Source organism: Sus scrofa, chromosome 15 (assembly GCF_000003025.6).
Source record: "Sus scrofa isolate TJ Tabasco breed Duroc chromosome 15, Sscrofa11.1, whole genome shotgun sequence".
NCBI classification, from domain to species: Eukaryota; Metazoa; Chordata; class Mammalia; order Artiodactyla; family Suidae; genus Sus; species Sus scrofa.
The window spans coordinates 118,389,934-118,416,049 of record NC_010457.5 but is presented as its reverse complement, the minus strand read 5'-3'; the positions used below and the strand labels follow the sequence as shown (position 1 = coordinate 118,416,049).

Below are 26,116 nucleotides of genomic sequence, written 5' to 3'. Positions count from 1 at the left end.
TAAGATAGGTTGGAGAACAAAGGCTTGAAGATGAGATGTGATCCAAACAAAGTGAGCAAAGAAAGATGTGAGAAAAATTAAATACCTCAGTAGCTGGAATAAAGTGACCATCATCCATCAAATGGATGTGTGCACATTACTGCTGACTGAACATAAATCAAATGGTAAATATCAGGCCCCAAAGAGGAGTCCACACCATTTGTACTTAGGACGTCTTTTCTTGACAGGTTTGCTTTTTAACCAATCACGCTCCTGTGAATTCAATTTGGTGAACAGAGCTCCACCACCTTGTCACTACCTTAGGGGTCTCTGAGAGCTCTATGGATGCAGGTTCTTCCAACCCACAACTACAGATAACAGACATTGCAGATGATGGCGTTGAGGAGCTTAGCAATACTGTGTGAGGGAAACAACCCCACTTTCACCATTGAGAGATGATTATTATTACATATGTAGCCGTGGTCAAGAATTTCCTGTTGTAGAAATGCAGTGCTAGAATAGTGGGTGGTTAGCAAAGGAAGAAGAAAGGTACCAGTAAAAGAACAGCACCTAAAATCAAAGACCTCTCACAAAAGCATCAGCGGCCAGAAAGAACACCTTCCTGGGCATCAGTGTCACTTCCTCTATACCAATAAGCTTAGGACATGCGATATCCCTCACACCAAAAACTAGGTAAGAAAATGCGTAGCTGTCTACTGCTGAAAAAGGGGACAGGGTCTTAATACTCTCAGTATGACTCTGTTACTATCACTGGAGTGAAGGAATTACACCCAGATTTTAGTTTATAACAATAGGTGAAAGAGCCAAGCCCTTACTAAGAGTAAAACTATTATTGATCATGCTTGGGCACTAAATTTTAAAAATAGATATACTGGAGAAAAGTGAAGGGCTTCTGCCTCCCTTGCCCGAGGCAGAGATCACCAGAAGATCAACACCAGGGAGGCAGCTTTAAGTCTGGAGGTGTTTTTTGGCTTGCAAGGGAAGTGAGTCTTGGCTCACAAAGGGCTTTAGTAAAGAGATGTCCAAGCAGAAGAACAAAGTAGAAGAGTAATAAAGAGACAAAATTTCTGGAGCTTGAAGCAAAAAAGGAAAGCCATGTTAGCACCGTGCAACAGAACCAGTTGCTAACAAGTGGGCAGTGCCATTTCTCACAGCTCTGCAGAAAGTCTGCTTTTGTGAGGTCACTGGAGAGCTGACTGACCAAGTCCCAGATAGAGGTACAGAGGGACTTCCAGCATCACAACCCAGCAACATGCCAGGACTCTGTCATTTCAACAGGAAAGAAGAGTGTCATCAAAAATCCTTTCTGGGGGAGTTCCGTTGTGCCTCAGAAGTAACGAACCCAACTAGTAATCATGAGGATGCAGGTTCTATCCCTGGCCCTACTCAGTAGGTTAAAGGATCCGGCATTGCCATGAGCTGTGGCGTAGGATGCAGACGCAGCTCAGATCTGATGTTGCTGTGGTTGTCACGTAGGCCATCAGCTGCAGCCCCAATTTGACCCCTAGCCTGGGAACTTCCATATGCTTCAGGTGAGGCCATAAAAGAAAAAAGAAAAAAAAATCCTTTCTATAGATACAAGGGTGAGGTACTTGACCTAATAATGTTTAAACATCAATAAATACCAAAAAATCCACAAAAACATGTAGGAAAGGAGGGCATTAGGAATCAGGAGAAATAGTATTGCTATGTAGAAAAATCCAGTACTTGAAGGAGACATGGGTTTGAATCCCTGTGTGATTTGGGAGGAAGTTCACCTCTTCCAGTTTTATAGTTTTTCCCACCTGTAAAATGGGAATAATACTTATTGGAACTTATATATGCCATCAGGGATTACCTGCCCTTGTTATTTTCACAAGGCTGCTTGAGCCTAGAGGAAACATGATGTTTTCCTAAGATGTGAACAAATTCTCAGGCATTTACTCCCTCAAGATCTCTTCAGACCCTGGTGCTCTCAAATGCTTTCTCTGCTCTGCCAGAAGAAATTCCAGGCCCCATACTCTGCCTCCTCACCAGTTTCCCCACTCAGAGCTCTCAAGACTAGTGTTCCAGTGTATTACTGACACTTGACACCAGCAGTCATGTGTCCGTATGTAAATTCACTCACTTGCTCTCCCTCTCTCCTCTTCTCCTCTTCCCTTCCTTTCTGGAACTAGCTCTGGTTTTTCCACTTCTATGACGCTGGAAGCTTTCCCCTTCCCTAAACCCCAGCCCTGGTCAATAACCAAGCCTGGGGACAGAGATTCAGTCTCCATCCCAAGCACTTATCAAAGTACTTTCCCAATAATTTTCTTTTTCAGAAAATGCTGGCACCAGCTGTTAAAGCTCTAATAGTTTCTCCACTTGCTCACGTGACTGTGTGGGATGCTAAGTGCGGTTACACAGACAAAGAGTATAACAAAGTGCCAGCACTGGTGACCTGAACTTAGTAGACACTAATTAGCAACTGCCTTTCTAATGGTGATGATGCTAGATTCAGTCCCTGAAGAGATCACACCTACACCAGGAGCCCAATCACTTCCAAAGGGATGACCTTCGACTTTGGCTGAGATAATCCATAACATTATTATCAAAAGCTAAGAAGGCCTCAACCTTTCTTCGAAAACCTAATAATCATGATGGACGACAGAGTGCGCTCACCTGTCACAGCAGTGTTCCTGACCCCTTCCAGACACAAGTTGAAATATGCAGCCAGAGACAACACAGGTACAATGCTGTGAAAGCATTTTTTTTTTTTTTTTTTTTTTTTTTGTCCTTTTGCCATTTCTTGGGCCGCTCCTGCGGCATATGGAGGTTCCCAGGTTAGGGGTCTAATAGGAGCTGTAGCCGCTGGCCTACACCAGAGCCACAGCAACTCGGGATCCAAGCGAGTCTGTGACCTACATCACAGCTCATGGCAACGCCGGATCCTTAACCCACTGAGCAAGGCCAGCGATCAAACCCGCAACCTCATGGTTCCTAGTCAGATTTGTTAACCACTGAGCCACAACGGGAATTCCTTTTTTTTTTTTTTAGGGCTGCACCTGCGGCATATGGAAGTTCCCAAGCTAGGCATGAAATCAGCACTACAGCTGCCAGCCGATACCACAGCCACAGCAACGGAGGATCTGAGTCATGTCTGCGACCTACACCACAGCTCATGGCAACTCCAAATCCTTAACCCACTGAGCGAGGCCAGGGATCCAACTTGCAACTTCATGGTTACTAGTCAGATTTGTTTCTGCTAGTAATGGGAACTTGTGTGAAAGCCTCCTTTGATCAACCCAAAATATGAAAGAGAGAAATTCTGATGTACTGTTTCCACCAATCCTTCTAGAAGCTGTCACTTTACTTTTAGATTTCCTCCTTCTATTTAGATATAGTTTTGTTTTGTGTTAAAACTCAACCTGTTCTTCTATACGTCAATCTTTAACAGGACAGAAAGCTCTTTCTCATTTCAAAACACAAAACGTACACACCCCATCTAAAGGAATGCAAATTACCATGAGGACGAAGCTGGTCTTCCTCAGAAGTTCTTACAGCCTTGGCCTTTACGTTCCCCCCAACAGGATCTGGCCTGGCAGATTATATGCTCTCAGATGGCTATGACTGTCTTTAGGCAACAGTGCAGTAAGTCCAGGCATCTTGCTAGGATTCTCACACTCTAACTAGTAAGGCATCCTAGACCCATGCTAGACACTAGAGATGATTAAAAAATGAAGTGTTGCTAGGCATTTACGCATCATTTTTCCTCTCCAAAATGCTAAGAAGTTGGAAGAGAAAGTCCTGTGCACACATGAGAAGGCAGCCTATAGACGGACCTGACCCTGGCAGCAATGATGACTGTAGTACTGCTATAGACACAAACCTGCAGGATTACAATCACTAGCTGCCACTTGTTAAGGGGGAATGAACAGGAACCTGTACACAATCAGGTGAATGAACGTCACCTCGGGACCCTCTATCTAACCCTCGAAGCTGTTTGAATATAATGTGAGGATGTAGTCAATTTCAGAAGGATCAAATTTAGGGGCAACAGTAAGATCTTTCCAAGACTATTGCCAAGGAATCTCTTTCTTGGGAGAGAACAAGAGTTCTATGTCTCAGAAAATAGGAAGATAATAACACAAAAATGTTTTATTCCAAGTTCACTCACAAGAGCCCAAAGAACTTCAACGAAGTGGAATTAAAAGCTTCAAGACTCTGGCCCAGCCTTCTTAACAGGGAGACCTACCAACTAGCTCTTCCCTGTTTAGCAGACCTGTGCTGAGTTTGCCCTTGTGTGCTCATAATGTTGCCTCATGAGCTCACTAACAAGGGACAGTCAAGAAGATCCACCAGGAAAGAAAACTGCCATATAAAGCATTACAAAAAAAGGCAACACTTGTTGGCCTATATTTACATCAGTTAACTTAATTAACCATCTTCCCCAAGTCCAGAACGTATGGAATACCACTTACCTTCCTCGAAGCTGGCCTTCTTCTGCCTCACTAGAACACGGAAGTTTTCAGCAGGAGTCACACTTCCGACCTAGAACACACCCACAGACAATTAACCTGCAGTCACTTCTCTTTCTGGCAGCACCCCAGGCAAGACAGTAAGACATGCAGTAAGCGTGTCCTTAGAAAATAGAAGCAGAGACACCATGAAGGCCCTTTCTATTCATTTTTATTTCCGTGGTTCTGCTAAAAGCTAGCAGATTCCTTGTGGTCAAAGAGCTGCCATCTGTCTGTACTTTCAGTCATCTCTGCTCATGCAAGCTGACTTCCTTCCAGAGGAGTCAGAAATATGACCCAAGGCACCAGACCGCCCAGCCCAAAGGCTGTATGGGGCAGATGGCCTGTGCCTCCTCACACCCAACCAATTAGAAGAGGAGGATTCCACAGTGTAGGGCCAATTCAGAAGAGCTCTGCCCCACTAAGATGACATGAGAAATAATAGCCTGATGCTTGATTCATGAACCGTACTTTGTGGGGGCCTGCTACTTGCTGACCCTTCGGCACTGAAGTTTTGATAAAATATTCAAACATCCCCAAACTGAACATGTCCCCAAAAGCACAAGTGGATCAGTGCTTGGGGGAAGTTCTGAAGATGAAAATCTCGGCCACGTTACATAGCCTTTTCTGATCATATTTATGTCTTTTACCTTCTAGTCCCAACTTTAATAGGGCCTAAGTTCAGCTCGAGAAAAAGAAGACAATGGGGTGCCAGAAGGGCTGGTAAACTCTGGTACAACATGTACTGAAATTTCCTGTCTGCTCTGGTAGAGCAGTGAGAAAAGCTCCCAGAATAAATAAGGTCACAATTTTTTCTTTTACCACAAAACACTGAAATAAAATCCAAATCATTTTCCAGCTATCCTTCCTGGTGTATTTGGCCAGTAGTAAGGGACAACTTTTAAGATCCACTAGTTCAAAATAATGGTACTTAAAATAAGGCAATATGTTCAAGTTCCCAAAATCATCCCATTAGATAAAGATCTCAAGTGTCAAAGGATGCTTGGTTTGGGGAAATCCTCAATGAGTGAAACCTGTTCCAAAGTTGTCTATCAGAAAAGAAATGAGAGTGACACTCGTAAAGTTCACATGCTTGGAGATCAACACTCCTATCCATCATCAACCCTTGTTTAGCCTACCATTGCGACCAAACAGACAACTGCAAAATGAAGCCACCAAAAAAACTGCAAAAATGATGTTTCATGCTCCATATGCTGTATAGTGATGTACTATATTTTCTAAGTAATTCTACAGGTAATACACTGACAATAATTAAAGGAAGAAGTGTGGGATGGGCACGTGTGGCTTACATACTGAAAGGGCCAGAGAAAAGTGCTACGTTAAAGGACTAAGAAAAACGGATGCAATTGCCCCCAAGCCCTAACCTTCCTCAAAGAGGGGAGCACGCCAGACAAGTTCTGCTTACACGGGTGACACTGCCTTCAGCCAGGCTGGAGATACGAAAGTGGGCTTCCTCTTCCTCAGTCTTCAGTTTTTTAGAGCTGGGTGCCTCTTCATGGCTGGAAAAGAAAGAAATGAGGTTTCCCCCCCTTAAAACAGAACAAACAATACAAAACCCAGAACTGCTGATGTGAAAAGTATAAATTTATTTTTCCAGAAATCAAAAATAAACAGCCACACTTAGTTCTCCTTTACAAACAGCTGCCTCACTTCCCAGCCTTGAGCTGCTGACAGCCCAACTAGAGCAGCCCTGGCTTTGTTTCCAGAAGTATAAAACTCATAATCAGCGGGCACATCAAAAAGCCCTTTCAAAAGATGAAACCACAACCACAGGTAATGGAAACTTAACATTTCAGTAAGAAAGCCATTTACCCTTCAGATAGTATTTGCTAGTTTCTGCCTCAGAATTGATAGCTATTAGCTTTCCACGTACATAGAAGACCTTTGCGTCTAATAACCCATCTTCTCCATTGCATATGTGAGCACTTTATAAGCTTCTACTTACAGCTGTCAAAACGTACTAGGCAATCCCTAATTAAATATGCAAGAGCTTGCTCTTAGAGATGTCTTAAACTATAAAAAACTACTTTCAAAAGAAAACTTTTAATTTGTTCTTTTCTGCTCATTCTGTTTTGGGCAATATGCTAACAGAGTCCCAAAGCATCTGTGTGATAAGGGAGAGATGACTCCAAGGAGGTATATCAAACATCTTGCCTCAAGTAACTCGCTGGCTTTAGGAGCCTGCCTTAAGGTCAAGAGGAGGTCAAGTTAATTGCAAAGGAGAAGAAAATCAAATCCAAAGATTCTGTTCATAATCTCCCTTAAGCTGCTGAACACAGAGATATGAAGATTTTTCTCCCAGACAAATAATCAATCTTGGGCAAAAGCAGCTGGCAAGAAAAGGCTAAATGAAAAAGGAAATTAGTAACTGAGATCTAGTCCTTCTAAATGTGATGTTTTTATTCAAAAGCCCAACTTTCAGACAGTGAGGCTTGAAGAGGTTGTCCTAAAAATAAAGCAAAGAAAAATAAGACAAAAGCTGGCTTATTCAATAATGTTTCAGTAATGAATCCCCTCTTATAGCCAGATGAAAGAACTAAAATAATCATTGCAGCCTTACAAACATGAATTAAAAGTTTTATTACTTGACATCTTTCCCATTCACTACTTGCCCTTTTTCTTTTAAGAAGTAAAAAGAGAAGCAGAGACAGAGGATGAGGACCAGGAACAATAAAAGGTGTGAGTCATTCAGATTCCATTCCTTCAAGAAGAATAAGAAAGAAACACACAAAGTCTTGATGGCAAAAGATGGACAAAAAAATGCACAAACCTGAGGAAGCATGAAATTCCATCAGAATTTGAGTCTGTTACAGACATTTCAGTTAACCTTTGCCAGTTCTTCCCAAAAGAAAGAAAACATAGTACTGCTGAAGATTTGGTGACAAAAGCCTTGGAATCTAGTCTCAGTTTTGCCTCTGGCTAGCCCTGGAGCCTCACATCTTCTTGAAGATATTGACTGTGTATTAATTTTTGCATATTTAGAGTTGAGGCTCTAGTAAGTAACTGTCCTCTCTGATTTTCAGTTTGTTCCTATGATGAGGATACAAATTAACTTATATAGTGGGATTAAGAAGTATAAAACATACAAAGCACTATGTTAAATTCTGAGAGAGTACAAGGTTGAATCACATAAAGAATTGCTTACACCCTTCATAATAAGATTCTAGGAGTTCCCGTCCTGGCTCAGTGGTTAAAGAATCCAACTAGGAACCATGAGGTTACAGGTTTGATCCCTGGCTTCGCTTAGTGGCTTAAGGATCCCACGTTGCTGTGGCTGTGGTGTAGGCCAGCGGTTATAGCTCCAATTAGACCGGTAGCCTGGGAACCTCCATATGCCACATGTGTGGCCCTAGAAAAGACAAAAAAATAATAAGATTCTAGAGACAAAAAGGACAGATGGAGAGATAGATATAGATATACAGATATATACTAAGTCTCCAAAACTGAGCATGTAAAGGCAAGCCCAGACATAAGCAGAAATAGGGAATAATAAATATTTTTAATAGTCTCAATATTGAATCATTAATAACATTATTAGGAATTTTACACATATTAAACTCATAAGGTCTACTTGAAGTGGAAAGTGCAATGACTCTGGAAGGTACATACTACCCATTTGAGGTCACAGCAGACATACAAATGTTAACAGCTGCGGCATTTAGGTGTTGGGACCCTGGGTAATTTGTTGTTATTCTTTCTCCTTTTCTTCATATACATATATAAATTTTGTAATTCATTTATTTAGCCAAACATTTGCTTAGTACTTACTGTGTGTGGACCACTAAGCTAGGATCTAGACTCTAAATACACAAAAGTTGATGGCAGAATAGAAGCTCAACTTCTCTCCTAAAAACAACAAAATTCACTACTAAAGACTGAGCAATCTCCACCCAAATGGACTGGAAACCTTAAAAAAGATACCCTACTCCAGAAAAGAAGGAGGAGGCCACATCAAGAGGTTGGAGGGGCGATTTCACGATATAAACAACCCCATACCTCCCAGGTGTGAAGCTCCACAGACTGGAAACTAACTGGTTCACAGAGACTCACCTACAGGAGTGAGAGTTCTGAGCCCCACATCAAACTCTCATGTGGGGATCTGGCACGGTGAGAAAGAATCCCTGGAGCATCTGGCATTGAAGGCCAGTGGGGCTTGTGCTCAGGAGCTCCACAGGACTGGGGGAAACGGAGACCCCATTCTTAAAAGGCACACACAGACTTTCACGTGCACTGGGTCCCAGGGCAAAGCAGAGTCTCCAAGGGAATCTGCATCAAACCTGACTGCAGTTCTTGGAGGACATCCGGGGAAAATAGGGGTGAATGTGGCTTGTTGTGAAGGAGGGACATTGAAGGCAAAGCTCTCTGGAATATTCAGCAGCAGCCTTTCTCTGGAGGGGGCCATTTTGGGAAAATCTGGCCCCACCCGTCAGTCAGTGGGGCTGAGAAGCCCCAAGGCAAACAACAACCCAGGTGGGATCACAGACCTGCCCCTCATTAAACAGGCCACCTAAAGACCCCTCAGACACACAGCTGCCTCTAATCCCATCTAGAGACTAAGCCCAACCTACCAGAGGGATTAGAATCAACTCCACCTACCAGTGGGCAGGCATCAGCCCCTCCCATCAGGAAGCCTACACCAAGCCCCCATACTGACTTCAGCCACAGGGGGGCAGACACCAGAAGGAAGAGCAGCTACAACTCTATTTAATCTGTAAGGTCACCACACCAAAAACCTATAAAAATGAAAAGACAGAGGACCATAACTCAGCTGATGCAGAAAGGAAAAACCCCAGAAAAACAGCTAAGTGATGAGGAGATCCTCAGCCTCCAGGAAAAAGAATTTAGATTGTTGATGCTGAAGATGACGCAAGACATTGGAAATAAACTGGAGGCAAAGATGGATAACTTACAGGAAACACTGACCAAAGAGATACAAGATATAAAACTTAAGAAGAGATGCAAAATACAGTAACTGAAATAAAAAATTCACTAGAAGCAGCTAACAGCAGAATACAGGAGGCAGAAGAACGAATAAGTGAGGTGGAGGACAGATTAGTGGAAATTACAGATGCAGAACAGAAAAGAGAAAAAAGATTGAAAACAATCGAAGGGAGTCTCAGAGAACTCTGGGACAACATTAAACACACCAACATCCGTATCATAGGGGTGCCAGAAGGAGAAGAGAGAGAGAAGGGGACAGAAAAAATATTCCAAGAGATAATAGCCAAAAACTTCCCTCACATGGGAAAGGAACCACTCACTCAAACCCAGGAAGCACAACGAGTAGCTATAAAATAAACCCAAGGAGAAATACACCGAGACACATATTAATCAAACTAACCAAAATTAAAGACAAATCTTGAAAGCAGTGAAGGAAAAGAAACAATATACAAGGGAACCCCAATAAGGTTATCAGCAGATTTTTTTAGCAGAAACTCTGCAGGCCAGAAGGGAGTGGCATGATATACTTAATGTGATGAAAGGAAAAAACCTCCAGCCAAGATTACTTTACCCAGCAAGGCTCTCATTCAGATTTGAAGGAGAAAGCAAAACCTTCACAGATAAGCAAAAGCTGAGAGATTTCAGCAACCCTAAACCAGCCTTACAACAAATACCAAAGGAACTTCTCTAGGCAGAAAAGAAAAGACAGCAACAGGAAACAAAAATGCCACAAATGACAAGGCTCACCAGTAAAGGTATGTATATAGTAAAGATACGAAATCATCCATGCACGATTATACCACCAAAATCAGAAATCATGAGAAGAGGTGGGTACAAATGCAGGACACTGGAGATGAACTTGCAATTAAGAGAACAACAACTTAAAACAATCTCATACACATATAGACTCTTACATCAAAACTTCAGAATGACTGCATACCAAAAATCTACAATTGATCCACAAACAAGGAATCTCTGGAGAAGAAATATATCTCATAGTAAATAAGTGCATAATCCACCATAAAGGGAGTCATTTGACATCATTCTTGGAATGCTGAAGTCTTCTTAGATCTGATTCTGATTTCCTCTCCATTAAATAATTTATAATTATAATTAAATAATGCAACTGTACAATTAAATAATATAGTTCTACAATTGTAAAAGAACCAACCATTAAATATTTGGGTTTGTTACTGCAGACTACCCTAACTGAAACACCATCCCAGAGTAAGGCTGATCCTCTCTCATCCACTGTCACGTCTTACAATCTACTCTACAAAGAAGTAAATACAGAAAATGCCACATTTATATACATATAAATGCCACTTTTGGGGAGATTTCAAGTAGGTTTTCCCCCTTTAGGAATTCTTTATTTAAATCAGAGAATGAAAATAGTAAAACGGGGAGGAAGGTACTATCAAACTATACCCACCAAAGGCATCTGACTTTCAGCTGGGCTTAGCCTATTATATTAATCACCTAGTTTGACCCTCACAACAAAACTGTGAAATAGATACTATCTCCATTTTATAGAAAGAAAAACCCAAAACTTAGTTTCCGCAACTTCCTGCCAGCCACAAATGGAAAAATAAGTGTGGAATTTAAAATTGATCTAATACATATGCAAAACAAACTCTTTATATGACAATGTATTTCCTCTCAGTTTTTATGTATTTGTTGGTATACACAAGCTATAAAAAAAGAATATCTACACATTTTAATTGGGCCTTGAAATAGTTATTATTTCAATTAAAATAAATAAATAAATATACAAAAGTTAATATACAATGAACATCTTCATGAAGTTCAGCCTCATGAAAAAGATGAATATGCAAAGAGAAATTAAGAGACTAGTGTGGTTAAGCGGCAAATCCCTCTGAGAGGACAGCAAGTAGATGTATTGGGCTGGGGCATGAGGTGCAAGCTGGGAAATGGTGGGAGATAAAACATTTAAATTGTATACTACAAACTGTGAGGAAAGAAAGTGGTTCTCTAAGGAGCTCGATTATGGATAGACACTTCTCTTCCTTCTGCTATGCGTTTTCTCATTTGTATAACAGAGTTTGATCTTAAGCTGATACTAGCAGAAAGCCATTAAAGCATAAGTTTTTAACAGGCATCCAAGGATGACGTCAAAGAATTTATGAACACCTGAAATTATGTGTGAAATAATACGTGAGGGCATTTTCCTGGGGAGACGGCTCATAGTTTTTATCAGATGATAAAAAGGATCCATAACACACAAATAGAAACTTAGAATCATTGCATTAAAGAATTTTAAACAAAGGGGTGATGTGATCAGATTTGGATTTTTTTTTTTTGTCTTTTGTCTTTTTGTTGTTGTTGTTGTTGTTGCTATTTCTTGGGCTGCTCCCGCGGCATATGGAGGTTCCCAGGCTAGGGGTCCAATCGGAGCTGTAGCCTCCGGCCTACACCAGAGCCACAGCAACGTGGGATCCGAGCCGCGTCTGCAACCTACACCACAGCTCACGGCAACGCCGGATCGTTAACCCACTGAGCAAGGGCAGGGATCGAACCCGCAACCTCATGGTTCCTAGTCGGATTCGTTAACCACTGCACCACGACGGGAACTCCCCTGGATTTTTTTTTTTTTTTTTTTTAATCACTCAGAAGAATGCAGAATGGATTGGAAAAGGATAAGACTGGAATGGGGAAATAAGAAGTTATTTCAGGAAGCTCCCACTGTGGCTCAGCAGTAATGAGCCCAACTTGTATCCATGAGGATGCAGGTTCAATCCCTGGCCTTACTCAGTAGGTGAAAGATCCCATGTTACCATGAGCTGTGGTGTAGGTCACAGACGCAGCTCAGATCTGACATTGCTGTGGCTGTGGCGTAGACTAGCAGCTGCATCTCCAATTTGACTTCCATATGCTGCAAGTGTGGCCCTAAAAAGCAAAGAAAAAAAAAGAAGTTATTTCAGTAAAGCAGGCTAAAGTAAGTACTAAATAAAAGCAATGCAGCAGGCAATAATAATAACTAACCTTTTTTTAAAAAATGCTTACCATGTGCTAGTCACTATGGTAAGCATATTTAAAATATCTCAAACTTCACAGCAACCGTGAGTTAGCTATTTGTTATTATCATGTAATATTACTATTGTCCTTTACAAATGAGCAAACCAAGGCTCAAAAGAACCTGACCTTGTCTATAGCACAGTAAGAAGCCCATAGCTAATCCTGAACTTTTAATCACTCTTCTTAACAGCCTTTTGAAAGGCAGGTATGTGTTATTACAACTTGGCACAGAGCAACTTGCCAATTCTAACCACTATTAAAAGGAAATGCTTGGGTTTTGATCCAAATCTATCTGACTCCAAAATCAATGCTATTCGCCACTATACTAACCTGAAGCGAAAGGAGTGGATGTGAAGTAAATCTAACACAACTTGGTAAACCAGTCAGACATGGAAAGTGAAGAAAAGGGACAGCTCCCTGGAAATTAAGTGTCATTCACTGAAACAGAGAATAAGAGCATGAAGAGGAGGTTGAAAGGAGTGTGAAAAGAGAATGAAGGTGATGAAGTCATTTCTGCATATACTGACCTTGAGTTATCTATAGACAGCTAAGATCCAGTGGGTAAGATGGAATATATTTGGACAGACAGATATTTAGTTGTTTTTTGGGGTGAAATAATAAAGACCTTAGGATATGTAATATGGCATAATGGTTGAGAGTTTAAGCTCTGGGGGTCAGAAAGCCCATGTTTAAATCCTTCCTTCAGCACTTAACAAGCACTGATCTTGGGCAAGTTTCTTATCTTCTCTAAGCCTCACTGTCCTCAGCTTTAAAATGGGATAAATAAAAGATCCTATTTTACAGGCTGGCAAAGAGAATCCCAAGAGATAAAACATGTAAAGTTCTCAGCATATATCCTGATCCTATAAATGCCAGCTTTCAGAGGAGAAATCTACAAAACACCAACATTTAAGGTTGGTGGAGAAAGAAAAGCAGCCCCCAGAGGAATCTGAGAAGGGCTGCCCAAGGTTTAGAAAGGAAAATCTGGAAAAGCTGAAGGTATGAGTTTAAAAAGAAAGAATAAGTGATAATGTCAAGTGATAATGTCAAATAGGTCAAGAAAGAAAAGGACTGCCTAGATGAAGTACATCTAGCAGTTAGTGTCTTTCAGAAGACCAATCTCAGGGAAGTGGTGGGGGCAGAAGGCTGAGACAATGAGAGCTGGGGAAGGAAGCAGTGAGACTATTCTTTCAATAAGACTGGCTATGGAAGGAGATGATAACAGATTGTATTTCGAGGGAGGAAGTGAGGGGATTATTTTATTTTCTTTTAGAGGAAAGGAATAAAGTGTTAATATGTGGAGGGAAAGGAGCTGGTACAGAGGGAGAAGCTGAAAACATAGGAGGAAGGAAGAAATTGTAACTGGTCTAAGGTACCAGATGAGACAGAAGATGGCATCCCAGGACACAAGTGAAAGGACTAACTTGGGACAGGATGAGGTACCCTCTTCCACTGAGACAGGAAAAAAGGAAATACGCAATACAGATATGTTTTTAGGTGAAATGGACCAGAAAACTGAGGCGTTCCCACCTGCCGGTCTCTATTTTCTCTGTGAAACCATCAACATCATCACCATTCCTGGAGTCATCGGAAAGGTGCTGAGGACGTGACGAGAAATTTGTCTATCATTTCTTCATAGACACTGTACTCTTACTATGTGTTAGGCACTGTGCTGGGCACAACGGGGAGCAGCAGATTTTACCCAACTAACCTTCGTGACAACCCTCTGAGACAGTTATTCCTATTACCCCTATTTACCCATGAAGAAATTGAAGCTTAGGGAGGATATGCAACTTGCACTAAGGTCACACTGCAGAGCGAGGGACCAAATCACACTGTCCTGACTCTGGAATCTGAAGTCTTCAGAGTAAAACCAGGTGAGGTTGGCCTTGAGGGTAAGTAGGGACTGGAGTCTTAGAGAGTTGAAAAATAGAGAAAACTACAGACTATCTGCAAATAGAGATGGAAGAAATCAAGATCACATACTAGTTCCATAAGCAGGATTAGACCACAGATGTCCTTTCTCTTACAAAAGTTCTGGGCCCAAGAGATGACCCTGTCAATTCAACAGTGTTCAGCAACATTAAGGGTCATGCTGCTTTTCTACACCAAGGGTAATATCAAGTACACTTCTGGACAAGGTCAGGTGGTGCTCTGACCCTTCAGAAATGAAGAAATCACTGCAACACTAGGCATTCAACAGGTTCAGTGGAATAGTAGATGTCCTTAAATGTTCGATGTTTTCACTCATAATGACAGTGCTATTGCCTTGGGTTTTGACTGTTGCCTTCTCTTCAGATAGTTTACCGTGCTTTAATATCTGTAATTTTATTGTTACAGTATCTCTTGCAATAAGGCTGTTTTAAGATGAAGAAACTTTCATTAGGGTAAAATTATTTAACCAAAATCAGATCAATAGTGACAAAGCTGGAATGAAACTTAGTGATTCCCAGTTCAGAATTCTTGTCTTGGCCCCTGACACTTCCTGAACAGATACTTGCCCACCCCTCAATCTTAGCCCCTCACCTCTGTGCTGGAAATACATACCTTAGATACAGGGATGCTGAACATTGACAAAAACATAACTAGTTGTTGGCACATTTTCTTCCCCTTAGGGAGACCACCTCTAAAGCTGATCAGAGCCTTATCACAAAAACTGAGGGGCTATAAGAACTCTACAGAAGGGGCTGAGTCATTCCTAAATATAGGAGGTACTAAAGAAATATTTGTTAAATATGGTACTTCTACAGTTCTTAAAAACTAAGATTTCTGAGAAGGAAGAGGAGGTATGTGAGAGCAAGATTATTCTCAGGCTCCAGGCAGATAATCTGGCCGTGTCATAAACCATTATGGGAGCAAAGAACAAGAGGCCCAGCAGGCTCAAGCTTCCCAAAAGAGTGAAAGGCAGGAACAGGGCTGAAGGTGTAATCAGAGCAGGGATCAAATCACAGAACAATAGCCTTCCCCAGCTAGGTAGTGTGTTTTTTTAACCAGCTAATTTACATTTTAATCAACAAGAGGAGGGGAAAAGAGCCCATTTCTTTCCCACTACACCAGAAGGTAATCAAGATCTGAAACTGGAGCTTTAATACACAGAGAGAGACTAGCCATACAACTGCAGTGAGACTGAAGCAAGGCTGTCATGGGAGGAAAAGGACTCAGAATTTTATTGAGCTGTTCTAAGATACAAATCCTGAGGGATATATGGGTAGATGAGGATAGCAGAGGGGAAGTGGATTTTTAGCGATAGTCTTCCTATGGAGAAGAAGAAAAGACAGACAAAAAAGAAACAAAACGCTCCACGATGTGTTAGAAATGCACATGACAGAATCTGTCAATTTCATGATTTTTTTTTTTTTTTTTTTTTTTTTTTTTGCCAATTCTGACAAAGCTTGGGCTATTAACCTCTAAAAAGCCACAGAAAATGCAAAGGTTTCTTTCCAACTTGGAAGATAATTCACTGAATCAACAATTTACATAACCCTGAGAAGGTTTCTGGAAATTACTCAATACAGTTCCAATGAGGTCTTGGTCAATAAAAATACAGCTGTGGGAAGGCAATAAAGAAAAAGGGGAAAAAAACTGTGGTCCAAAACTGGATCTTAAAATGCAACCTCAAGAAATGAGTAGATCACTTTGATTTAGGGGGAAAGTCACCAATAATCAAATCTCAACCTGGTAAAATCAATGCTATACACCAAAATGATTCTGGATCATTCTTAATGGTTTATTTTTGTTCTGCTTTGAATGGAAATTGATATAATTCTGAACAGAATCTGATGTGAGAAAAAAACTTAAGAGCTATCCGAAAGCTTGACTTAAGGACTGTATGAAAAGCATTTTACAATCCTTAAATGACAAATACCTCACTAATGGTATATAACTGAGCACAACACCATCACACTAACAGCACAGCTAAAGAAGGACCAGGATTTTCATTCTTCTTCCCATCTGCCCACTCAGAATCTCACTGATATCCTCCTGACATCTCAACTGCTAAACAAAAAGCCTTATGACTCTCGCCCCCTCCTCTCATCCCCAGCACCTTACCTTAAAAGTGATAAAATTTAGTCTTAGAGATTTAAAGTTTGTTTATCCTTCCTATATATATAAAATTCACCAAGAACCTGATGCTCATCAAGTCAATAACCCAAAAGGTAGCTCTAAATTCCAGGTACACAACAAAGATAAACTGTATCTAGTGGAGAGATGTGAGGAACCCACATTTCCAATGCAAGGGTCAAAGAGGAAAAGGTTTCTTTCATCTTTGTGATTCCACCAACCCAGGTGCAACCCTTAAAGCCAGAGGCCCTCTAGGACCACCACCCATCTTAACATGTTCCAGTGTCACACGAAACTCCACCCAGTACTTACTTGTCTTGGAAAATGTCCTGAGCAGTCACTTGGTCCTTTTTCTTGATGACTTCAGTCAGAGGAAAAAGGGTCTTTATTTTAGAGAGAGGAATCTGACACTTAGCTGTCACCTCGGTGGGGGGATCCAGCATATTCAAAATATGCTGCTGAATTGGGGGCAGAGGCTCCTGGGGATGTAAAGCTCTGTGCAGCAGACACTGTTGAAAAAGTATAAGGATTTTAAAACAACGATGGAGACATCGCACAGCTTCATTACAGTTTTCTGATCAGGGACCCTCCATCTCGAGGGAGGCTACAGGACTCCGCCCATGCACAAAAGACAGCAGAAAGGGTGGACCTGGTCACTTTGTTCAGCAGGACATTGGGAATGTCTAAAAGCAACTGTAAAACAGACCCCAGCCTAGCAGCGCTGTCGGCTGGAGCCCTCCTGGAAAGAAGCCTCATCTCATAAAAAAAGGTCGCTGCTCTAACTACCTGGAGGACATATGAGGTTCCTTGAGACGCAATTCCAAGAGCCTTGGACAGTCTGGGATTAGAGAATTTTGGTTATCATCCTTTTACCTCCCTTCAGCATGCTATGCTTTTGCCCTTGCACAGTCTTAGAAAGACACGTACAGTGGATGAATCAGGCCAAAGGGGAGGTGCCCAGGCTGCCCTCCACCTGTCTACTCACTTCTGTCCAACACCTCTATACCACTCTTGTCCAGACAGCATCGCCTCTCATGTGGGCTACTGCAATCACCTCCTCACTGGTCTCCCTGCATCCACTGGGAACGAAAGTCATTCTAAAACAAGCTCCTTTCCATACCCTAAAGTCAACCCCTGAACACCTCCCTTCTCATGTCACCTGCCACCCTCTTCCTTACCACAGCCAGGTGAGACTGGGCTCTTCCTGTTTCATTCATGCCAAGTTCACTCAGACTTCAGGTCCTCGGCCTCTTCTCCTTCCCTTAGCTCTCAACAGAGTCGGCCCTTTTAAAATCATTCTGTTCTTTGCTCAATTATCATCTCTCCTGACACCACATGAGGGAGCCCCCAACCCCATTCTACCACCCAGTCATTCTCTATCATTAATCTTGTCTTATATTTCTTACAGTATCATTATCTAAAGTTATAAATTTTTAGTTTACTTGTTTATTACTCGAGTTTCCCTCTTGAAAGTAGAAATCTTATTTGTCTCATTTTCTATCGAATTTGAAGTACTGAAAATAGTGCCTGGCACATAATAAGCGCCTAGCAAGGTACTGACTGACTGAATAAAGTGTTCTTTCTCAGGGCTCCAGTTGTTGACAGAGGTGTCAGGAAGCAGCACGAGGCATAGGGCCAAGATAAGGAAAGGTTCTCCATTGCTCATACAAGTGGAAATTTGGCAAGCAATTCCATTCAATTACCAATACTGCTTTGAGGCTACTAAGCTAGGCCTTGTTATCTGCCCAGAAAGGTAAATATTCTAAAAGGAGTATAAGGCAGTTCCTAGTTGTGGCTCAGCGGTAACGAACCCAATGAGTATCCATGAGGACATGGGGTCGATCCGCGGCCCTGCTCAATGGGTTAAGGATCCAGCGTTGCCGAGAACTGCAGTGTAGGTCAGACTCGGCTCGGATCTGGCATGGCAGTGGCTGTGGGGTAAGCTGGGAGCTACAGCTCCGAGTCAACCCCTAGCCTGGGAATGTCCATATGCCGTGGGTGTGGCCCTAAAAAAAAAAATAATAATAATAATGATAATGATAATAATAATAAAAAGTAAAAGGAGTATAGGATGAGACAATCATTAAGAGAAAAAAATGAAACTATCAATTCATTGATGTTTTACTTCCCAGGCTAAAGGATAATTTCAAAATTAGGTTGGAGAAAAGGCTCCTATTCTCACCTTTGAACAATTTATAAACTAGTAATTTTGAAGCAGAAAACAGGGAGCCGAATAGTTTCTGTATATTCAAAATTACTGCTTCATATCACAAAGTATATGCTTTATACTGCCCCGTGGACTGTTTTCCTACTCTGTAGAAAATGTAAGCTGTAAGTCTCTGTTCTAAAAAAATAAAGAGGGATTTCCCGTCGTGGCTCAGTGATTAATAAATCCGACTAGGAACCATGAAGTTGTGGGTTCAATCCCTGGCTTTGCTCAGTGGATACGGCATTGCTGTGAGCTGTGGTGTAAGTTGCAGACATGGCTTGGATCCCGCGTTGTTGTGGCTCTTGTGTAGTCCGGCGGCTACAGCTTCAATTGGACCCCCTAGCCTGGGAACCTCCATATGGCAAGTCTGAATAAACAGATGGTCAAGCTTAAAATAATAGTATATTTCTTTAAAAAAAATAAAATAAAAAAATAAAGATACTTAAATAGTAAATATCCTCTAGGAGTCAATGCTCTACAAATTGAGAAAACCCTGAGGTAGGAATTAAGTACCAGTGCCCTCTAGAGATGTCATGAGCTGCTCCCCAATTTCAACACACCTACCCCAAGTTTTCCTTCTCCTAGTAAAATCATCTGTTTCAGTGTCTGACTCCTGCTTTCCTCTTTGCTAATTACTCCACTTTCCCTGGAGTATCAATGACATTAGGCCTGTAACGTGAAGCAAAAGAGGAAACCAAAATGATTCCAAACCCTGTGAATCTACCCCAACTTCCTTGTGCATAATTTGTAATTCGTAGTGCTCTCCCTTGGGTCAGTTACTAAAATACCTAAAACAGCTTGAAAAGTCCTAAAGATGTAAGCAGAAACTGAACACCCGAGATAGCAGACTACCTCTCACATACTCTGGAAGAATCTGTGATAGTCAATTGATGTTTTGAGGAAAAGAACTAGAACAAACAATGGACAAATACCTTGGTTGGCCTCCCTACTGAAAACCATTCCAGATTTTCAGTATGAACTCTAGGTAATTCTTTCAAATAGTGTCATCATCTGTAAATCAGTAATAAGAGACCCAAAAGAGATGTTCTAAAGCATTAACCTCTCATATTTTCTCAAAGGTCACATAGATAAAGCTAAGTGGGATACTCATCAAATTTAATTTTAAAAGATCCCAACTCTTTTATGAGAAAGTGACACCTTTTAGTAGCTGAGAAGCTGAGATCCCAGTCCTCAACCTTCTTAATTTCTTCTTTGAGCAACCCTCACTTCTTGATGTGATTTTCACAATTTGAAAAATACTAGACAGAAAACTGCAGGCTATGTGGCTAGCTCATAGGTTACTAGTAAGCTGATTTTAGCAATACAGTATCGATTATTTAAAAGGCAGGGTTAGGAGTTCCTGTTGTGGCTCAGCGGCAATGAACCTGACTAGTTTCCATGAGGACGTGGGTTCAATCCCTGGCCTTGCTCAGTGGGTTAATGATCTGGTGTTGCCGTGAGCTGTGGTGTAGGTTCCAGACGCAGCTCGGATCTGGCATTGCTGTGGCTGTGGCACAGGCCAGCAAGCTTCGGCTCCGATTCTACCTGCAGCCTGGGAACTTCCACATGCTGCAGGTGTGGGGCTAGGAGAAAAGAAAAGAAAAGAAAGAAAGGAAAGGAAAGGAAAGGAAAGGAAAGGAAAGGAAGGGTTAACTGGACACTTGACAAGAGACATATTTCTCAGCATTTCTTTCCAAAATTAGGATTAAATTAATCTCTTGCTAACAACTTGATTAGTAGTCTATCCCGCCTTCTGCATCCTCCTCATTTACCCTAAAGGATAGATATTTGATTTAAAAAGAAGAAAAAAATGTCTTCCTGGGTCCACCATCCTCCTGTAGCTCTTCCTCCTCATCGGCAAAGCTTTCCCCTCCAGGCACTGAAACCTGGCCCCATCCCGTTACTCTGCTGCCATGGGTCCTCAAAATCACTAAAGACTTCACTGCAAATCCTAAAGGCCTTGCCAGGCTCAGCTCTCCCTACCACTGCAGTGTGGACAGTGATTCTTCTCCACACTCTTCTCCTCCTGCACCTTTCAAGGCACTAGTTTCTCCTGGTCCTTTCTGCTGATCTGACTTTTCTGGGGGGTGGAAGTAAGAACATTCTGTTCTGATTTTTAACAGCTCTTCTTTTCCTGTCTATCTCTAATGGCCTAGTCACACTGGTGTTCAGGACTTTGTTCTCTCTCTTCCTCATTCAAGAGCCTCTCCCAGGTAACCTCATCCATTTCCGGCTCTACCTAAATGAGGAGGGCTCTCCAATCTGTGTATTTAGCCTGAATGCTCTCCTGGGCTCTGCATCCCTATTTCCGACTTCTGACTGAGTGCCAAGAGATACCTCAATTTAACACTTGCAAGAATACATGAATTACCTTTTCTGTCTTTTCATCCTATATTCCTAATCATAATTAATGGTGACATCATCCTTCTAGTCATCCAAGATAGGATCCTATTATCTTTAATTCCTATTTCTCATCAACCACCATCCATCCAATCCCTTAAGCCCTATCTACTCTACCTTCTCAACTTTCTCCTCTCCACTCTCTCACTGCTATAATTCAAGTCTTCATGGGGGCCTCTTCAGGGTTCCTAACTCTCTAGGCCACCTCCCATGCCACCATCAGACCTATTTTCTAAAAATCATGTCACCCATCTGCTGACAAAATCCTTTAGTGATTATTCACTGCCTAGAGGATAAAATCAAAATTACTGGCTCCTCAAGACCTGCCTGCTGCTTATCTTCCCTGCTGCTTTTTCCACTATTTTCCCATAGAGCCTATTCTCCAGCCAAATGGAACTACGTGTAGATCCCTAAATATATCACACTTCTTCATATTTTCCTGCTTTTGCACATGCTACTTCTTCTGCCTAGCATGCCTTGTCACATCATACACCTCCTGCATTCCTTCATGAAGTCTTCCTAAAGTCACCAACTTGCAAGAATCTCTCTTCCTCTAATTCCCATAGCATTTTTGTACTCATCAATGTTGTGCCCATTGGATTTACATCTCTCTACCCCTCCTGGAGGAATCCTTTCAGGCAGTGAGCTTATAGCATTCATTAGCACACAGTAGATTGTTAGTACTCAATAAATATCCATTTTTTAAAAAGGGAATTCAATTTATAAATGCCCTAGTAATGATACTTCTTTACACATTTAAGCCATATTAAAAACTCTACCCCACAAAAGAAAACAAATTTGGTAGGTTGTAAAAATCAAAGCTGCCTGTTCTTAAAGCTTTAAAAGATAACAATGCTTACAATTATGGCTTATATCTGTTCAATAATCCAACAAACTTTTGCTGAAGATGACAGAACCCACCCTTGATAAATTTGCCAAGTTTTAAAAGTTTTTATTTTTCACCACAGTGACCAGTTTTTCCAAGCTCCCCACACCAACTAGTCTGTTCCTCCTTCCCTACAAAAGGCAGAAGCCTTGAGGTCTTAAAGTCTATTTGTCAAAAACAGCAAAGGAATTTATACAAGTAATTTATACTTGATTACACTTAGAATACTAAAGTATTCATGAAGTCAGGTCTGGACAAGTTAAGCTTTGCAGTTCTAATTTTAGAATAAAAGTGTTTTTTTTTTTTTTTTTCTTTTCACTACTTAAAGGAATTAGAATCATCAAAAAAATGGACAGTTTCTTCTGAGCAGAAGATCTCTCAAAATCACTAGAGGCCTTAATATGGACTTGAGTTAGTTAAGGATGCTCTGAGAAATGTGTCCAAAGGAGCAATCAATGAACTCAATACACAGCCCTGACCTCAACCCCCACCTCCTCTTCCACCTCCAGGCAGGAGTAGGGTCCCCACCCCACTGTGGGGAAAAGCTGCTTGTGAATTTTCCCAGCTTTGTGGGGTTCAGAAAAGCCTATGTCCTGCTGTTAGCAGGTTATTCCAGGACTGGAACAGCCCTTCCCCTGAAACCTTGGTCCATCCCTCCCTTTACTTCATGTAAGTCAGCTCTCTTGTCAGGTCCCCCAGTTCCCTTAATCCAACCTCCACCTCCTAATTCCTTTGGGCCAAGGTCCAGAAATTTGTATTTTTCTTTATTTTAGTAACTCTTTAATTAGTTTATGCTATAACGTCTCTATCTGACCTATAACACTTTCTCGCTAATAGTGGTTATATATTTTACAGGTGATAAAAGCCCCCCTACTTTTGGATATAAAAAACAAGTCTCACTCATATCAAAGAGAGGAAATCCTGTAAAAAGCATAAACGAACATGCTTTTTATTAGGTCCTCCTGTTTAAAACAAAACAAAAAACAAAACCTAGGAAAAAATGTTCAAACACCCTAACTTCTTTCTTTCTAAAAGCTCAGAGTATTTTTATCTTTTTTTTTTCCAGTAGGAAGAGAAAGTTGTCATTCTTCCATTAAGTAGAGCAACTGAGCCCTCAGTTTGACTGGGACCAGCTAATTACCCTAACTTCACTAGGCTCTCTTTCATCTAAAAAAATATGACTGGTTCATCTTTCCTCTCTCACCTGAAATAACCTCTGGAATTGAGGATTTGGGATTTTGACAGTTGGAAATAAGTCTTCAATGGTGCCTTCCTCTTCATCTTTCTTTACCAAGCACATGGAGTCAATCAAAGAATCAACAGCACTCAACTGCGCCTCTAGGACAAGGATAAACAGAGCAGCAAAAAGAAATAATGATTACCTCTATTAGTTTCCAAAAAAAAAAAAAAAATCTTTTCATTCACAGATATTCACAGCAATATTGGCAGGATATATAGTACTGACTGCCAAATATATTCTCTAGTTATGCAAGTCATTTAACCTGAGCCTCGCTTTTCTAATGTACAAAAAGAGCTATTTGGAGTAGCTGGTACTTCCCAGCTCCATCATTTGGTGAACTTTTGACAATGGAATCTCATATCAAAAGCAGAAGAGTCATCCAGAAGAATGAACCACAGCCATATGAGACCCAATGTATATATGGTAATTCAAAATATTCAGTATTTAGTTGATATTTAAAAATTAGTAGTTACGAAAGGAGAAAAATATTTTTAAAAAAGAAAGAGAAAACCCTTTTGATAATGAAGCATAAACTTTATAAGGATTTAATATAACTTGTATCAGAGTATAAGTATATCAACTTAATAGGACGATGCCACTAAATCAGAGTAAGTGGATTCCTTTACAATCACCGCAAGTCAGAATGAGTTTTTTTTTCCTCTCACAAACCTCAGGACACCAATCACACAGACCCACATGCACATCTTTTTTTTTAAATTGAAGTATAATTGACCTATGTTAGTTCCAGGTGTATAAGATAGTGATTCAATGTTTCTGTACATTACAAAATGATCAACACAGTAAGTCTAGTTACCACCTGTCACTGTAAAAAGTTATTACAATATTATTGACTATAATTCCCCATACTGTACATTTTATCCTTGGACTTATTTATTTTATAACTAGAAGTTTCTTAATCTCCCTCACCTATCTCATTCATCCCCTTACTCTACTCCCCTCTGGAAACTTCCAGTTCCTTTTCCCCCCAGTTTGTTTTCTGTATCTATGAGTCTGTTTGTTTGTTCGTTTCTTTTGTTTTTTAGATTCCACATATAAGTGAAATCATGTGGTATTTTCTTTCTCTGACTTATTTCACTGAGAAAAATACCTCCTAGCTCCATCCATGTTGTCACAAAGGGTAAGATTTCATTCTTTTTTATAGCCGATTTTAATACTCCATTGTATATATACCACATCTTCATCCATTCATCTATCAACGGACAACACTTAGGTTGCTTCCATACTTTGACTATTGCAAATAACGTGGCAATGGCAGTTCCTGCTGTGGCTCAGCAGGTTAAGAAGCAGACTAGTATCCATGAGGACATGGGTTCAATCCCTGGCCTCGCTCAGAGGGTTAAGGATCTGGTGTTGCTGTGGCTGTAGTGTAGGCTGGCAGCTGCAGCTCTGATTCGACCCCTAGCCTGGAAACTTCCACACGCTGTGGGTGCAGCCCTAAAAAGGAAAAAAATAATCATACTGTGGCAATAAACATAGGCATGTATATATCTTTTTGAATTAGTGTTTTGTTTTCCTTGGGAAAATACTCAGAAGCCAGAATCAGTGGATCATATGGTAGTTCTGTTTTAATTTTTTGAGAACTCTCCATACTGTTTTCCATAGTGGTTGTACCAATTTACATTCCCAACAACAGTGACAAAGGTTCCCTTTTCTCTACATCCTTGCCAACATGTGCTATTTGTTATCTTTTTGGTAACAGCTTTTCTGACAGGTGTGAGTTGATCTCATTGTGGTTTTAATTTGCATTTCCCTGATGACTGGTAATGGTTGAGCACCTTTTATTGTATCTGTTGGTTATCTGCATATCTTCTTTGGAAATATGTCCTGCTTACATGTCTTACACACTCCATTCAAAGCCTAAAGATCCCTGAGAGCAGAAACATGACATCTTCTTCATGTCTCACCAAATACCAAACCCGAAAGCAAGTGCACCCCAATAAAAAATCTACCAAGTCAGGGAAAATGGCACAGCCCAAAGCAATGTGGACGAAAGGCCACTCTCCCAAAATGCTTCTACCTAAACTACCACGTATAAATTTCATTCTGCTGATTCAGCAGTTCAGCTGTTAAAGGCTGATTTGGATCTTTAACAATCACTAGAGAAAAGGTGGAAAAGAGTAAGCAGTTCCTAAAAATCCATTATGCTTCTATTCTTCACCTTTTCAAACATCACTTTTTGGACAGCTACTACAAACTCAAAGGGCATACAGATATTTATCTTGAGACATTTCTACCACATTTTTGGAAGTTTCAGGGCCATTATAGCCATCACCATCTTAAGCTGACTACTGCAGGGTCCACCTGGCAATAGGAAGGAGGTGGCACCTGTGTGCATGAACATTTGGTGATTTCCATCTGCTATCAAGCCAGATCACTCTGGCACTGCACACCCCTACATAAATGATGACTTGGGAAACATGCCAAACAATTTTAATGATCTGTTTTTCCAGTGGAACAAGTGCAAACAAAAATGTCAACTAACAGAAAATAAATCAATAGATTGAAAAATATTTAATGTTTCAGATCCTGAGGGATTTATATCTATAAGGTAATCTCTCAACAAAGTTCTCTTTTTTTTTTTTTTTTTGCCTTTTGTCTTTTTAGGGCTGTACTAAAAAGACATGGAGGTTCCCAGGCTAGGGGTCTAATCAGAGCTGTTGCTGCCAGCCTACACCAGAGCCACAGTAACACCAGATCGGAGCCACGTCTGCGACCTACACCACAGCTCACGGCAACACCAGATCCTTAACCCACTGAGCGAGGCCAGGGATCAAACTCGCAACCTCATGATTCCTAGTCGGATTCGTTTCTGCTGTGCCACGACG

General features: G+C 41.0%; 1 protein-coding gene across 4 annotated transcripts in view; it reads right to left on the bottom strand.

Moving 5' to 3' along the window:
* Positions 1-26,116, bottom strand: part of XRCC5 (X-ray repair cross complementing 5) — a 97,032-nt gene that overhangs the window by 35,925 nt on the left and 34,991 nt on the right. For 3 of the 4 annotated variants that reach the window (XM_003133649.5, XM_005672177.3, XM_013984470.2), the window contains 4 exons: positions 23,235-23,368; positions 16,848-17,044; positions 5,902-5,995; positions 4,440-4,509 (listed from right to left, as the gene is read on the bottom strand). In XM_003133649.5, coding sequence (XP_003133697.3) covers positions 4,440-4,509; positions 5,902-5,995; positions 16,848-17,044; positions 23,235-23,368 — 495 coding nt within the window. Of the gene's footprint in view, positions 1-4,439; positions 4,510-5,860; positions 5,996-16,847; positions 17,045-23,234; positions 23,369-26,116 lie in introns of those variants that run through there. The other variant, XM_021076277.1, reaches the window with a different exon arrangement.